Genomic DNA, 16,591 nt, shown 5'->3' on the forward strand with positions numbered 1-16,591 from the left:
TTTTAAGATCGATGGTTCAACCAGCGAAATTTTCTGAAAGTAAAGTCCTAGAAACGCAATTTCAAGCCTTCTTTAGTATCGTCAAGGAGGTCATGGCATCCTTTTGGATCTTTGTTTTGGAGCTACATTTAAATTTGCTTCCCGGGGCAAGGGCCCTGTCTTCCTACCTGATCTGAAACCGGGCAGTTCATTCAAGATTTTAATCAGAAAAATTGTCGTAAAGGGGGAAAAGTACAACATTTTATTTCGTCATTCATATATGTTATTCTCCAGGGAGTCGCAATTTTCCACTTTCTCTCCACGCATCCTCGATTGTTAAGCACAGAGTTTGTTACATAGTTTGTTGTTTGAAATGCTTGTGAGAGTATCTAATCAGTATAGCTTTTTTTTTTTTAAAATAATTTAAATAAAATATGTCTTCATTGTTTAGGTTTTTTAAAGCTTGGGGGGTAATCATTAGTGGCCGCCCTCGGTGCTCCTTTTAGACGGCACCGTTTCATGCCGCAGAAAGGGGCCTTTCCCCTCCCCTGTATCCATGCCTGATTACCGGTTCTGTCACAAACTTTGCAACCAAATGAAGCATGTTGTTAAGAGTAGATATTAATGGACAATGAACCAACACAATGCTCCCTAACACTCTATTTTTCTTAAACTATGCTATGCTGTCGGGAAATCGACACATATTTGACAATTGAACATTTAAAAATTATTTATTTATTCTACTTATTATAAGTTATCTTGTGAGAAATTCTTGAGGAATTTTGCTTGATTATAAGAACTATATGATGCGACCTACGGCCGCTCCTTGCTTTGGCCCCCTTGTGCGGCGCACACTCTGCACACCTGCTAGGATCGGCCCTGGGGCACAAATAAAAATGCCATTTTCATAATTGGAACATTCCTCTTGCCACCACTCTTGACTTTTACAACACTCTATCCATTCATCTGTTGGAGGGTCACAATATTCCTCTGGACAAAGCAGGGCATATTATAACACCATCCTTTGAAGTTGATGCAACTGGATTGCTTGGCACAAATTGTATAGACTTGGACCTACAGGAACTTAGTTCAAGTTGTTTTTACTCCCTTTTTAGCATCACCGGATTATTTTCCCTGTTTTTTTTTTTTAATAATCTATTTTTTTCTTCCGTTTCGCTCCTTTTTCTGACATTTCTCTGATGGGTATGCTTGTAAGAATGTTTGAGCTCAGTTTTCTGCCTTTTCTTTTTTTTCTCTTATTGTGTTGCTTTAGGCAATGCATTGAAATCAGAAACACTAACAAGCTTCTTTGGTGCATCGAAACCAGCAATTGCCGTAAGTTCTGCTTCGTCTGGAGGGTTTATATGTTGGTTTTCTACTACCAAGGGCTGAGTATTAGCACTATTATTCTCAGTTTCATCACCAACGAGCTCGTCATCTTGCCCCGCGTTTCGACCCGTCATCGTGCCCCGGACTGCCTGTTTGAACGGATTCGTCTCTATTGCCATAAAGGATGGCGATTAATTGACATTTATTCATGGTAATAGGTAGTATTTAAACTAAGTTACTCATAAATACTAAAGAAACACGAGAAATCTTATGTGTATCTATAGCAGAGCCTATTTACATATGCACAAAAGTTATATCGTGGCAACTATAAACAATCAGAGCTTCAGACCTAACACAAATATTGCGATTTCAGCGTCTCTATACTATTTCTGAGCGAACAGCGGATAGGAGAGCCAGTGGTATCCAGTTGATGCTGTTACCTTCTGGAAAACGGAAAAATTAAGGTATTCGTCATCTTGCCCCGGTCTCCCCTACATATACGCACCCAATCCTCTTTTTATGCGGTGAATAGGGACCGCATAAAAAAATCGTGTAAAAAAAATGCCTGAAACTTCACCAGTAGCTTTAAAAAGTTTTCGCAACTGAGTTAAAAAAATATTTTTTTATGCGGTGGATAGGGACTGCATAAAAAAAGTCTCACGTAGAAAATATCCAAAATGTTATATTTAAACGAAATCAAAATAAACCAAGCAATGATAATTTTGCCGACTCCCGAAAAATTTCCCGAATTAATTGTCCCGAAATTTTTGGAAAGTCACAGTGACTTCCCATCGGATGCCTCTGTCGACCCTTAATGATACTACCACGCAATCGTTTGATAAAAAATTTTCGCTCGTTTTATAAATAATTTTTATAAACCACACACACACACACACACAAAAAAAAAAAAAAAAAAAAAGATCGGACAAAACAGGTTTGGTCCTTTGGTTCTTAGGTCCTTTTGGGACCTTCCCCTATTTGAGACTCTTCCATGGCCAGCCCGCTCCCATGACTTGTCCCCTATAGAGCATGTACGGGATCAGCTGAAACGGCAGATGCTGCTGTGCTACTCTGTGCAAGATTTAGAAGTGGTTGTTCAAAATGTGTGGGTCCATCTGCCTCAGGACAACATCAGACGTTTAATTAGCTCAACGCCGGACCGTATTGCGGCTTGTATTGCAGCAAAAGAGGGTCCAACGTGCTTTTGAAGTAGCACTGTATTAATCTCATTTCTTCGCCTGTATTTGTTTAATTGTCTAGATTTTGGGAATCAAGTGTATCTCTCACCTATATTATTCCGTATATTAAATATCACTTCAATCCAATGTTTCCTTCTTGGGGCTCTATTTTCAATGCTCCTGAAGATTTTAAAATGTGATGCTCCTTAGGCTTCTTGTTTCTACAAAAGGAATGGAAATGGAGAAGAAAACCGCACCTTTTATATCAGGATAGGCCTAAAAAGAAAATGAATAAAGGCAAACCGCAGCCGATTTATATTCAAGGGTATGTTAGAATAGAGTTAGAGTCCCTTCCCACCCTCCCGCCTTACCTATAACATCCCAGGTGCTATTACTTCAATTGTAATAAAGTGTTCACGCAGTAAATAATATTTATGATAAAGTGTACTGGTGGATATCGGGTATAAAATATTTATCTTATTTACCGTATCAGCATTTTTTTTTTTTTTTGCTAATGGATATGCCTCGTAATATCTATTCTAGAAAATCAACAATCATATTATGACGGTTGCACATTTCTTGGTCATTTCTATTTCATTCCATTTGTAGAAACAAGAAACCCAACGAGTAGGATCCTATCGCAATTCATGATCGTGAATAACCTAATTCGAACTTAAGCAGCCAAAATTCAAATTATTATGATTTTTTAAATTTATTTCAAACATTTAACAAATCATGCAACAGGGAAAGAAACTCAAATATCTACACATAAATTTGTGAAACTTATTTTAAAAAAAAGGAACAGATTATTTTATAAAATATCAACACTGTTGATGTTTTATAAAATTCTAGCAGGGGAGAGTTCCACATAAAATTTATGTTGTCCTTGCAAAAGTAAAACAATGATATGGAATTTGTTTACTTGACACTTTTGCGATATTTTTAAACATATTTTTAAGAAAATTAAAATATTTAGCGATGTAAAATCCTGTAAACATTGAATTCTAGTCATAAAAAAACTATTTTCTACACTTTAAGCATGAATGAGAAAGGAGCTTTGAACTAGAAACTTTGCAGGAAATTTGATTGCCAAGTTTGGCGGAAATTAGGATATGAATTTTCTGTTGGAAAAATAAAATACGCACACACAGCAGACCGTCAAGAATCCGCAGGAGTCTAAGATCTGCTTACAAATTTTTGTAATCTTGCTCTAATTGTATAGCATTAGGAGCAGCTCTAAATATCTAGCATTTCTCAAAAAAAAAAAAAAAAAAAAAAAAAAAAAAAAAAAAGAGGGGAGGAGGGTAGTTTTCCGCTATAGGTACGTAGTGGTGTATTTTTTAACATGGGGATTATTTAATTTTACTTATTGTCAGGGACTATTTCAAGTTACATATAAAGTACTTATTTGGCGATAACATAAATTATTTTCTCTTCTTAAAATATTTGTAAGCGAAGCAAGCCAAGAAACAAGATCAAAAAGTCCATTAAAATAAAAAATAATCTTCTAAATAATTAACTTTCTCCATAAAGCGTAAAATAATACAACAAATGAAACACAAGCTATAAATGAACATGTAAAATTAAATTAAAACCTTTAATTTCAAAATTAGCATCTTGCGAAATATTGATGTTTGTTCTATGTACTATAAATTAATTAAAATAAACAAACTTTGAAACTTGTCGTTGATTGTTGGATGCAACCGTGGCTTGTGGCGCCTCCTTGCGGTCAGAATGGGCAAATATGAAGTTTTGAAGTTTTTCCATCTAGTGTGACCATGTCCAAGTGCAGAAATAGTTGCCCCGGTTTAACACAGGAAAGTCAAAAATTGTCAAGGCCTGGTAAGCGCCAGCGCATTCAGTGGGGCCATGATAAGACCAACCAGCGGAGCGTCGCTGCACACACATACCGATTACACAAGCAAAACAACCATATGTTAGTACTTGACATTAAACTTTTACAAATATTAAACTAAAACACTAGACAATACTAAAAAAAATGTCCTTATTACTGAATAATATAAAAGTACTAGACTAAATAAGAGAATAATAATAAAAGTTCTGTATAACTTACTCTATTGTTCGCTACAAATGTGAGAATCAACAAATCTTGCAACGGATCACGGTGGGTTACAGGTTTTCGTCCGACATTTTAAAGTGAATGTGTACAGTTGTCAGTAGTTTCTTAATATATCCGTTAGGTGACGTTCAAGTGGGACCATGGCCCATGTCTAGGGGTAGGAACGTGATGGCTAAACCATAGACTAATAATAAGAGTAGACCGAGCTTTCTCGTTCTTGCTGATGAAGAAAATTGGTTCATACATGTATCATGTGACTAGTGGAAGGGCTTGGCGAAGACTTTGGCAGCATGGTTGCTAGATGGCAGCATTATCTATAGTTTGGCACTCGACATGTATTTTAAGACAATGTGTTTTCATTAAAAAAAACTTCCAGGTGCAGAGATTGAACTGTTTTTCTTTTAGTTATGCATTATTCTGACATTAGTAATAGTTTTTGATCAGTTTTTGGTAACTTTTATTTCCTTTGGAGCTGTCAGCGTTGGCGTGAACGAAATGGCGTAAACGTTTTGCGTTAACGCAAAAATGTACTAATCGGTATCTTAAATTAAAACTGTAGGTAAAAATCTTACCGTTTGTTGATTCTTCTTGGTCGCTTGCATCTTTTATTGCTTAGAGAGTTATTGAAATTGACTAAAGAAAATTCACAATACTATCTAAACGAAAAACTCACTATATTAACAAAATATTTACAACTTAGAATAACAAATTTACAAATCGGACTCCATAAAAGATCATTCTTCCGTGTTCCATAAATTCTATTTATTTTATTTCGCGCTGGCGTTGATCGTCTGCTACGATTAACGCCCGCTGTTGCTAGGATATCCACCAGTCACATGATGGTTTGGTTTATGAGCAGCAAAAGGGTTGCCATAGCTCGGTCTACTCTTATTATTAGTCTATGGGCTAAACAGAACTGAAGTGAAGTTGACTGTTTACTTTTTTTTTTTTTTGGCCGTTCAGACCGTACTTGTCTTTTTCTGGAAAGAACGGGAACAGTTGTTTATGTAGGCTAAAGTATTAGAAAATATGAATTATGTATAAAAGTGTTTTTAAATATCACCTAGTGCTCAAAGTGATGTATTTTTCTTGAGGGCTGATTGTTATTTTGTTTCGAAAATGCTGGAAGAATCGCGGAAGTCTGGAGCTGACGCTCCTGTTGAACTGGAAAATCAATTTATTTTGCGATTACCTCCAACTCCAGCGGCTAGTTTAAGAGCAGCTGTAAGATCTGGAGTAATGAATTTGGAAGATAGACTAAAAATTCAAATTGAAAATGATATGAGACACGCGACTGTTCAGTTTGATAAATGGACATTGCCTGCTAAATTACATGATTTGCCTTCGATTATAGAATCATGCAAAACACTTGACCGAAAAATATTTTACAAAACTGCCGATATTTGTCAAATAATGATCGCCACAGAAGGCGATGCTTCTAAGAGTGATGAAGAAGTTTCACCGAAGAAAAAGGATAAGGATGCGAAAGATAAACGATATATGTTGCCTCATGGCATCACTGCTCCTTTAAAAAATGTCAGGAAAAGACGATTCAGGAAAACTTTAAAAAAGAAGTACGTGGACTTACCTGATGTTGAAAAGGAAGTAAAGCGGCTTTTGAGAACTGACACAGAAGCTATTAGTGTGAGATATGAGGTTGTAAATGCAGAAGATGAAAAGGTTGATAATAAAGGTAGTGAGAGAGAATTTGGAACTGAAGGGCAACTGTCGCTTGAGGAAAGAGAGCTTAGTAATTCTCAGACTGCGGATGTTGCTGAATATGACATCTTTGGTGAAGTCCTTAGCAGTTCTGAAGAGAGTGGAGAAGAAGACGATGTTAATGTAGTTGACGTTGCTGAAAGGCAAGAGGTCAAATCTGAAGTTAAAGTTGAAGAACAAGATAAGGTACCTGAATATGAGGAAGCAAAGAGTGGGAAAGATATTGTTGATCTCTCAAAGAGCATGCAGCTGAGTCCTGATACTTCGGAGCAATTTCAAGATCAAGATTACGGTACGGAGAATGACAGTATTGCAGTGTCGCAGTTGGAATCTGCTACTGCTGGGGAAAATTTAGGACAGTTATTGAAAGAACAGAAAACGGAAGAGGAACGAATGGCACTTATGGAAAAGTTGGATGAACTCGAGCATTCTATTTCGAACTTGCAAGCTAAACGCCGAGCACAAGAACTTGAAATTATGAGCATTGAAAATCAAGCACTCAAGCAAAGGTTCCAGGCCAATATAGATCGTTTGAAACAAGACGAATATGAAAAACAAATGGAATATAACGACATTATGAGTATATTACACGATGGATGAAGGATGAATTTATAAAGAATTTTAACGGTAGATTGTTTAAAGTACATGTTACGGTTGCAATAGCAGGAACTTGAACATTTGCATACATCTTGTAGATTTGCATGTGTATTCCAAGAGCTAACAACTATACTTTCATTGTTATCCTGGTTATTATTCTTGCTCAATACATTGAATGATAGAAAAGAATGAATGACATGGTTTGTAGTTCTTTTCATTCTTTTTTGATTTTTGAAAAATAAATTCAATGTATTTGATCCTAAAAAGTTCTAAATTAATTGACATTTTTATTAAATTAAGTGCATTGAAGTTTTTTTCCTTATATTATGGGCAGGAAAAAAAATAAGATGATTAAAAAGATAATATTTTTCATGAACAAAAACTAAAAAAATTTTTTCTTTTGTCATCCAAATAGATTTTTAAATCAATTTCTATGCCTGGCATAATAATGTTATTCTTGTATTATGTATTTAATGCACATTTGAGCCTTGAGCATATTAAACATTGATAAATCCAAAATTGTTTACAGTAAAACTTCGATAACTCGAAGTTGTAGGGAACGCGAAAAAAATTCGAGTTATCGAAAATTTGACTAATCGAAAACAAAACCAAACTATAGAAGAAAAAGAAAATGATACCACTAAAACTCAAAAAATTTATAACATGCTCAAAAAAGTGATAAAATAATGTACCAGTGATACTATATACATACATGACATAATTAACATGTAATTGTAAAAATTAAAGAATTTATGTAGGTTGAAAAACAAATTTAAATTTGTATGCATAATGAACAACTTTTTAACTTACCAAAAAAGACATAGGTATCATTTTTTTAAAAAATCTGTAATCAAACATTGCTTTTGCGCGGATATTTGTTCTTTCACTAAATAATCTTCGGATACTTTTAATGCGTCAAAGAGAGAGTCTGGAACATTCGGACGCAATTCTACAAAAACGCGCAATATATCTGCTGCTCGTTTTGCATCTTGAATCGAAGGTAATTTTATAACTGGCTCAAATACTTCTACCTCTTCATCACCAGAATCGTTTTCGCTTTTTTCCGTTATGCTTGATAAAATTTCTTCATCTGTCGGGTATTCAGTCACTAAAACTCCGTCATCAACTGACACAAAATCCATAAAATCTCTGTCGGTAGGAATGTTTATTTTATTTTGTAAAACGCTCCACTCACTTTGAAAATTTATATCGTCCATATTTTCGTCTTCTTCGTATTCATTATCTTGCTCCAAACAAGATGTATCTTTTACAAAACCAGCCTTTTTAAAACAGTTAACAATTGTCTGTTGTATAACATCACTCCATGCTTTCCGCAGTTCCCGGAGACTGTCGAGCAGAGTAATGCAAGGAACCGAATTCTCGTCCAGACACTGTAGAATTTTTAATGCAACACGTTTTCTGTAGTGAACCTTTAAATTTTTTATGATGCCCTGATCCATAGGCTGCATGATAGAAGTTGTGTTCGGAGAAAGAAATTCCAATTTAATTGCAGTTAAGTTGCATTATTTAACACATTAAGTTATTATTAATTTAATTGCATTAAGTTAATTCCAATTTAATTGCCCTGCACATCCCAAGCCGCTGCCTTGGGATGTGCAGGGCAATTATCAATAAACATTACAATTTTTCTTCCAGCTGAGATAAATTTATTATCTATTTTTTAAGCCAAGAATTGAACACCTCTGAAGACATCCAGGCTTTACTATTGCTTGTGTAATCGACTGGCAAAGACTTGACGCTGTTAAAGCATCTCGGCTTCTTAGCCTTACCGATAACAAGCAAAGGCAGCTTCTCCGTGCCTGACATATCGCTTGTTACCATAACAGTTATGCGTTCTTTGCTCCGCTTTCCACCCGAACATGTGTCACCTTTTATAGTACAAGTTTTGTCAGGGAGACATTTGAAAAAAAGTCCCGTCTCATCTGCATTAAAAATATCATTTTCATTGTACTCCATTAGAATAGTTTTTAATACTTTTTCTTTCCAATCTTCGCAAATTTTTTCATCCACTACTGCGCTTTCGCCACAAATGGTTCGGTACACAATGTTGTGTCGGGTTTTAAATTTGTCTAGCTAACCTGCGCTAGCTTCAAAATTTGAAATGCCGATATTTTTTGCGAAAGTTTCTGCTTTTTCACGTATGATTGGTCCAGATAACGAAACATTTTTCTCTCTCGCTACTAGCATCCACTTTACTAAGGCCTCTTCAAGCTCTGGATACCTTCCATCCTTAAGGCGTTTTCTTTTTGCATTAAATTTTTCGTCAGCAACCGCTTGGAGGTAGACATTTCGGTTTTTTAAAATTGTTGAAAGCGTACTTGGAGGCACACCAAACTTCAATGCAGTGTCCTTCTTTTTTGCTATGCCTAAATCGACTTCTTTGATCAGCTCAACTTTTTCTTGCAAATTTAAAATTTTCTCTTAGCGATTTTTTTAAGGTCTAAACTTTGAGGGATAAGCGAGACAGCCCCTCAATCACACGCTTTCTTTAACACATAAAGAAAAACAGCAAATTTAGAATGACCTTACAGCTTTGTAGAACAAAACGCTAATTCGAGAAAGAATCCCTTCTGTCGAGACAACAGTCCCCGCACGATCTTTTTTCCCCAAAAGTGGATATTTCAGTCCTAAATGTACCGCCCCCCCCCCCTTTCTCTATTTTTTTCTGTCCCGGGCTCCGCAAAGACAGAGCTTTGGTTTCCCCCTGTGCAGGTTTTTCTTTTTAAGAAAAAAAAAATGAAGCAAACAATACCTTTAGGGAAAAAAAAAGGTAAAACATTTACAAGGTTACCTACAAAATATCGAATTCCTATTTATTAGATCTACTTGGTTTAGACGCCTTTTGATGCAATGCAGTGGCGCCAGCTTTTTTCTTTTTGTTCATACTAGAAGAAAAAACGATTTCGACTTATAGAGTTACATTAGCATGGAAAATTTGACAAGGTCAGGGGGAAAAATTCGGCTCATCGAATATTTCGACTCAACGAAATTCGATTTATCGAAAATAATTAACATGCATTCTCCGTTCAGTTGGACGGGAATTAATAACCACTTCGGCTTGTCGAAGTTTTCGACTCATCGAAGTTCGACTTATCGAAGTTTCACTGTATTTTGAATTTATAATGACAAACACTTTTCTGTTAAATAGATGTCATTCTTCAGTAAGTTACCGCACTATAGCCAGGGCTAAGGCAGAAATACATGAAATATACCGCCAGCTCAGTCAATTCCAGCCGAGGACTGCAGTTTCGTGCTTATTAGCACTCATCAGCCCGGTATAGGACTAACTGAGCTGGAGGCGCCTCGAGCTCAATTAGTCCTATACCGGGCTGATGAGTGCTAATAAGCACGAAACTGCAGTCCTCGACTGGAATTGACTGAGCTGGCAGTGTATTTCATGTAGATGTCATTCTGTCCCAACTGACATTGCTAGTTAGGATCCAATTTAAGGTTAGCGCTATTGATATATTTTTTCCAATATTGAATAAGCATTTTTTATTGTATGTTTGGCTACAAAATCATGTTTGGAGGGATGTTGATCAACTGTCTTTACTGGTGCATCAAACTTAAAATTTTAGTGAGATAAATTATTAATTTAGACCGCTTTTTATTATTAAAAATTTGGCTGATCTGCCTTTATTTTTAAAAGAAAATTCTAGCCTTTTTGCAGATAATCCACAGGAAGTTTGTCATCTTCTTAATTGGGAGTTTACTGTACGGTACAAATTTGCTTAATCATTAAGCAAATTCACGAACTAAGGCAAATGTTTTGGAAGGTGTTTGTAACCTTCCATAATACTAGCGTGCAAATTTCAGCTTTTTGTTTGTTTCCTACAGAAAAAAATATTTTACATAATGTTGATGTGCTGAATCCAAATGTTCAACCAACACTTTAGGTTTCCTTGCAAAATCTTTACACCAAGTGTAGTAAGTTTTTGAAGCTTGACAATTTTGGTGTTTTAACTAGAATTTAAACTTGTGTAGCAAACCTCTGAATTTTACATTTTTTAAATTGTGTAATCAGTATTATTGATTTCTGAAACAATATTTATGAGATAGTTAATTTCAAAGTACGCAATATTAATTGAAATCTTCTTGAAATGACATTGACACAAGTCTGAATGATTCATCTGTATAAAGTTAGAAACTTTGAAATTGTATTTAACTGCTAACAACTAACCAAACTTCATAATAGAATACCAACTTTAACTCATTGCTTTAAATTCTTTAATAATGATCAGCTTTTTTCTTTTTGTTTGCCACAGTATATACAATTAAATTAAACTAGAGAAAGATATTACAATTTATTAATTTTGAATAATGTAATGTTTTAATTCTTAGAAATTTCTACTATCATTGCTGCTATATAGTTCTTATTCTGCAACATATAAATGTGGCTGCAAATTTTGTGCTTAAATTAGAGATTTGCTTTAAAAGGGATAAAAAATTTAAATCAATTTCTAAAATGTTGAGGGAATACAATTAACTTTCTGTGTTGATTTGACATAAAACTCAATACCTTCCCCTGAAATTCTTATTTATTTTTCATGTTATTTCAATATGGGTTATACCAAGCAATCCCAAAATACTGAATGTAAGCGACGAGCATGGTGAAAGGTTTCACCAATATGTGGGACACTGATAGTATCAGGGCCATTGGGCTGAATCAAGAACTTGCTGAATACTGCTGGACTATTGCAAGAAGTTATTGAAAAAGGAGCGTTCACAGAAATAGACTAAAAGGAACCTCTGCTTTCTGGTAATTATAATTGATTAATGAGACCCATTCCATTATATTTATTGCACAGGATGTTTTTTTCTTCTTCAATTTACCTTCAAATTGATGGGTGGTTGTTGTGTGCACAACTTCCTCCACTAGGCTTTTGTGCATCCTCAAAACAGGAACTGGGCAATTCCACAGAAATGGGGAACTGATGACCAATTTTTCAAGATCCTTTTTTTTTCTCACAAAATAGATATCATTTTGAAGCTTATGAGTTGAATTATATGAAAACAATAAAAATTATTACAGAAGTTTATGTTTGTAAGAGTTACAAGCTTTTAAACAAAGGTATTTTTGACATGCTGCCATAGTGGACTTTTTGACATCTTGTTGAAATTGGTATTTCAAACTATAGTTGCAATATTTTTCAAATTGTAACTGATTCAGCTGCCTGCCACAACACTTTAGAACAAATGTAACACAAAAAATTAGATCTAAATAAAATATTTTTGTCTTTAAAAGCTTATTTATAAGTCACTTTGCTAAAATTAAGTCCACTAAATTACCTAAAAGTTTGTGCTGCATAAAATAGGATGGAATATTTTACAAAACATTTTATTTGCAAATCAAAACATCAGTGTGCAATTCAAACAAAATTCAAAAATATAGTTTTTTGTTATTTTATGGTGTTGGACATAAGAAACTAATTACGTCCAACACCAAGATTTTATAAATTATTATCTTGTTCTGATTACAGAATTTCTCTGATTTAAAATAGAAGGAATAATAATAACATTTCTTAATACTTTAGTCATTAAAAATGTCCTTATTAATGGTTACTCTTACTCAAAAACAATTTCTCAAAACCATGAAACTAGAAATTGGTTCATCAACTGGTCCAATTTGTTACTTAATATATATTTTTTAGAAGCACTGAACTTATTAGGAATAATTTTTCTTTATTTTAAACATCTCAAAATGCAACAATTTTACAGCAGAACGAAATTTAGTCTGGCAAACTGGGCACATGCCCAAGCCACGATCTTTACATCTCGTATGAGGATTTCCAAAGAAATCTCTCAAACTTTTGTAATAATTTTTGACACTTTGAATCATACTAAATTTGCCGTGCTTAAATTTGTGAGTTACCTTTTGGAATATCTTAAAACCAATATCCAAGCACTAAAAATATACGAGTTTTCTCAAATGGACCCAGCTTACAATTTAAGCAAAGATACCTATTAACAAAATTTAAATTTTATTTGTTCAGAAATTTAACATAAATTAACCTAGAATTTCTTTGTTCCCTGGGAAGGAGTTGTAGACTGCATAGCTGATAAGATACAAAAAAAAAAAAAAAGTGTGGCGTAATGTAAAAGCTAGAATTAAAATGATGGGGGGGGGGGGGGGGGGGGGCTCAACCCAAAATTAGACTATTATTGCAACCAGAGGTCCATTCTACTAGAAAATTTGAAATAGGGTTAATCGGTATGCCACAAGAATTATGCATCTGTGGCTTCTTTATTAATCAGAAATGTACATTAAGTATACATATCTTTAGAAGAGATCATGCATAATTCAGCAACATTGCACCAATATTAGAGAAAATCCTTAGTTTTCGCTGCATGCACTGAGTCAAAGCAATTTCATTGATTAAAATTACTATCTCAGACACTTCTTCCTCATACACACTTAAGATGGTTATTCTATTTAAAGAATTATCTGACAGTGATGCATTAGATGAATTCGAAGGTATGGAATTTGTTGCACGACTTAAAAGTATATAACTGGGTTGCGGTTAACTATGAATCTGTACATTACCCAGGTTGCATCCCCCAGTTAAATAAGGAAATGATTGAAATATCTGTGATGTATAGGACAGAAGGGCACTTTAAATGGTTAAAAGAGGAAGATAAAATCTTCAAAAGAAAAGAAAATATTTTAAAGATTTTTTTACCTCTATCCCAATTAGAAGTGGGTGATAATTAACATTTATGAAAATTATTTGATACTTAATGTTGCAATTATCTAAACATCTTATTTATTGTCATTAACATATTACTCAAGGTTAAAAGCAAAATTAAAAGTGCTTTAAATAGGTTTTAAAAACTTTTGTTTATGTCCGACACCATGGTAATTTTGCACATGTTACGTCCATGGCGCATACTGCGCCATTGAAATTTTAGGGGGGTTTTGAAAGGTATTTTTCTCATTTGGAAGAGGGACTCTTGCTTTTGGAGGGGGGTCTAGTTCTTGGGGGGGGGGCATTCCTGACTATCTCCTAAAATATTTGAGTTTTAAAATTTTGTGGGTTTTTCTGTGAAGTATTTAAGTTATATATCAAAGTGGGGCCTATAGTTTTCTTTAAAAAGAGCTAATATACAATTTTAAGCGGTACAGATGTGATATACCCCCCCATTTGGCGACATCCGATTTTTTGCACAAAATTGAAATATTTTTCTCGCCAATGAGGCGATAACTTTTTAAGCATGGCATCCCTGGCGAAATTAACTCGTGTTTCGCAACCCGAAGGCAATCTTGTTCAAACTTGTTTACTTCGTTTGTTTACTCGGTTTCATTCAGGAGAGATAGGTGTTGTTTCGTGCAATATACCTTACAGGAAAACTTATTTTGTGTTAGTTTAAATTCAGTAGTTGTGTTTTGAAGTAAAAACATTAGAAAATGACAGTTTCTTCAAACTTGAACGTTAATTAAAAGTTAACTCCAACGTGGTGTGTATCTGTAACGTGCCAATGTCATATAATGTATTGTTTTAGACTGAGTGTGAGGATTTATACCATAAAAAGGTAAGTTCTTAATTTTAAAATTAAAAAAAAAAACTCTCACTTTCGAAATTCTTTGTTTTTACATATCGTTGAGAGGTTCTTGTAGTTTTTAACTTTATTTTTACTGTATGTAACTTAATTTTACAAAAATAGTACGGTTATTTTGTTCTAAAAGTTAATTCTTATCGATGCAAAGAATTATTTAGACATTCTATGAACGTGCCTCCTTTAGGTACTGAATTTCTGAAAATAAGTTGACAGCATTTTATAATAATATAAAGGTGTTATTTTATGTAAAATATAATAGGTATTTTGAAAACATGTCTGGATAACAAATAAATGTATGGTATTTTTGTATTGTTTATGTTTAGGATGGTTCTGTTGAGACATTTTTACTTTTCATACATCGTACATTTGAATAGCTAAGCGCTTTTTTGGCTGAAATAGTTATTGATTTTGGGGATGTTTTCCGCTTTAAACATCGCAATTTGAATCGCTTTGCTCTTTTTTAGCAGAGTATGAGAAAAGTTTTTGTTCGATGAAATGCATGTTGGAAAATAGCTTTTATTCATTGGTGAGCTGTTATAGTTATTTGTCAATTTAAGCATTTTAAATACTTTCTAGTAATTGTTCTTTGTGTACAAAAACTTTTTAGTTTCTGGTATTTTTGAAGCGTATATTCGTGATGTTTTTTGTTGTTGTTTTATGTTGTTTTTATATATATTGTGTTCTGAAGTGCTTTGATCATGTTTTTTTATCTGATTTCTTCCTGTTGGCGCTAAAAAAGCATCGTTAAGAACGATGTATGACATATGTCCTCATACATCGTTTTCTTGGCGCCAACAGGAAAAAGTCGCCAAGGGTGGGGTATATCACATCAGTTCCTTTTAAGCCCCATAGAACTTGAGTTATAACATTTCAAAGCACTACTAGCAAGAAAAAAAAATCTTTTAAACAAATTTTAAAATTTAATTGCTTATCAATAATGAATAAGGCTTTTTGAAATAATATGTATAAATTTAAGATGTCAAAGGGGATATTTGAAAACCCGAGATGTTCAGGTTGAGTGCTTTATTGATTTGTTATGGAATGACACTACATTTGGCTGAAATCATCCGAAAAGATTTATTGGAATGATGATAGCTAGAATTTTGGATTTTTATTTCTCCAAACAAAATATATGAAATACCTTCGACTCCAGTTGTACAGCGCATTTTGCATTTACATCCTCTATAATATTAAAATCTGTTCTCGTCTGTCTGTCTGTCTGTCTGAAGATCTATCTTCTCTAGAACCACTGCGAATCGGGAGTCAAACGAGATATCGATCAGTTCGAAATTTTCCAAAGAAAACAATAGGACCAATCTCGTAATTGTGCGACTTTAATTAGCAGAGATATTAATTAAAACGTTAATTAACATAACGTTATTCAGGAATTTTTATTTCTTTCCTGTTGCCATTTTGCATATGCGCGAGCAAGTAAAATTCTAATAATTGTTTTAAAAGAGATTTTTTGGCTGCTGTCCAAATCTTAAAACAACGTTTCCATCTAGAATTTCATTTTAAATTAGTTTAAAATTGGTTGCCCTATTCGAACGTAGCCTTTATTTTATCGTCTGTCCTTTTTTTATTTTTTACATTCAACGTTCTTAATTCTTTTTAGCATATGAAAGTTGTTTCTTTAGCTATGTTTATTGATTGTAGTGTAAGTTTATTATTCACCGACCTCATATTTTGGTACATTTAGGATGTGCGACTAATTATGTTTATTTTGTTGGACTTTTTCCCGTCACATGGGTGAGTTTTCGAATTGTAATAACTCTCTTTTTCCTTCCTGTTTCTATTTTTGAAATACAGTTTGTATCGTTAAAAGAACATGTCAAATTAAGATTGTTTGAATTTCATTAAGTGAAACAGAGTTGAACAAAAATATCGTTTTTAATGATTTTAACTAAAGCTTAATTCGAATCTGATGACCTGGTATTAAATTAATGCTAATTGGTATTTATTAAGTCTTGGTGCTTTAGTATCACGTAAGCAACCAAAAAGTATGTGTCATTTTATGTAAAAAGCTGATCGTAATTGTACATACAAATGTTTCAGATATAGTCTATCAGATTTAATTCAGTTTAAAGTGAGCACAGATTATAATTGATAATGCATGTATTTTTATCTTTTG

At 33.8% G+C, this 16,591-nt stretch overlaps 1 protein-coding gene across 1 annotated transcript; it reads left to right on the top strand.

Annotated features, from left to right (window-relative positions):
• Window positions 1-5,526: 5,526 nt before the first annotated feature.
• LOC129224257 (transcription initiation factor TFIID subunit 7-like) lies at window positions 5,527-7,309 on the top strand. Its single transcript, XM_054858684.1, has one exon. The coding sequence runs from the start codon at window positions 5,686-5,688 to the stop codon at window positions 6,883-6,885; it is 1,200 nt and encodes a 399-aa protein (XP_054714659.1). The 5' UTR covers window positions 5,527-5,685; the 3' UTR covers window positions 6,886-7,309.
• Window positions 7,310-16,591: the final 9,282 nt, after the last annotated feature.

The sequence above is a fragment of the Uloborus diversus genome, chromosome 6, assembly GCF_026930045.1.
Source record: "Uloborus diversus isolate 005 chromosome 6, Udiv.v.3.1, whole genome shotgun sequence".
Taxonomy (NCBI): Eukaryota; Metazoa; Arthropoda; class Arachnida; order Araneae; family Uloboridae; genus Uloborus; species Uloborus diversus.

What these genes read in the sequence shown, in the direction of transcription:
- LOC129224257 (XM_054858684.1), top strand. Translation starts at nt 5,686, where the DNA reads ATGCTGGAAGAATCGCGGAAGTCTGGAGCTGACGCTCCTGTTGAACTG.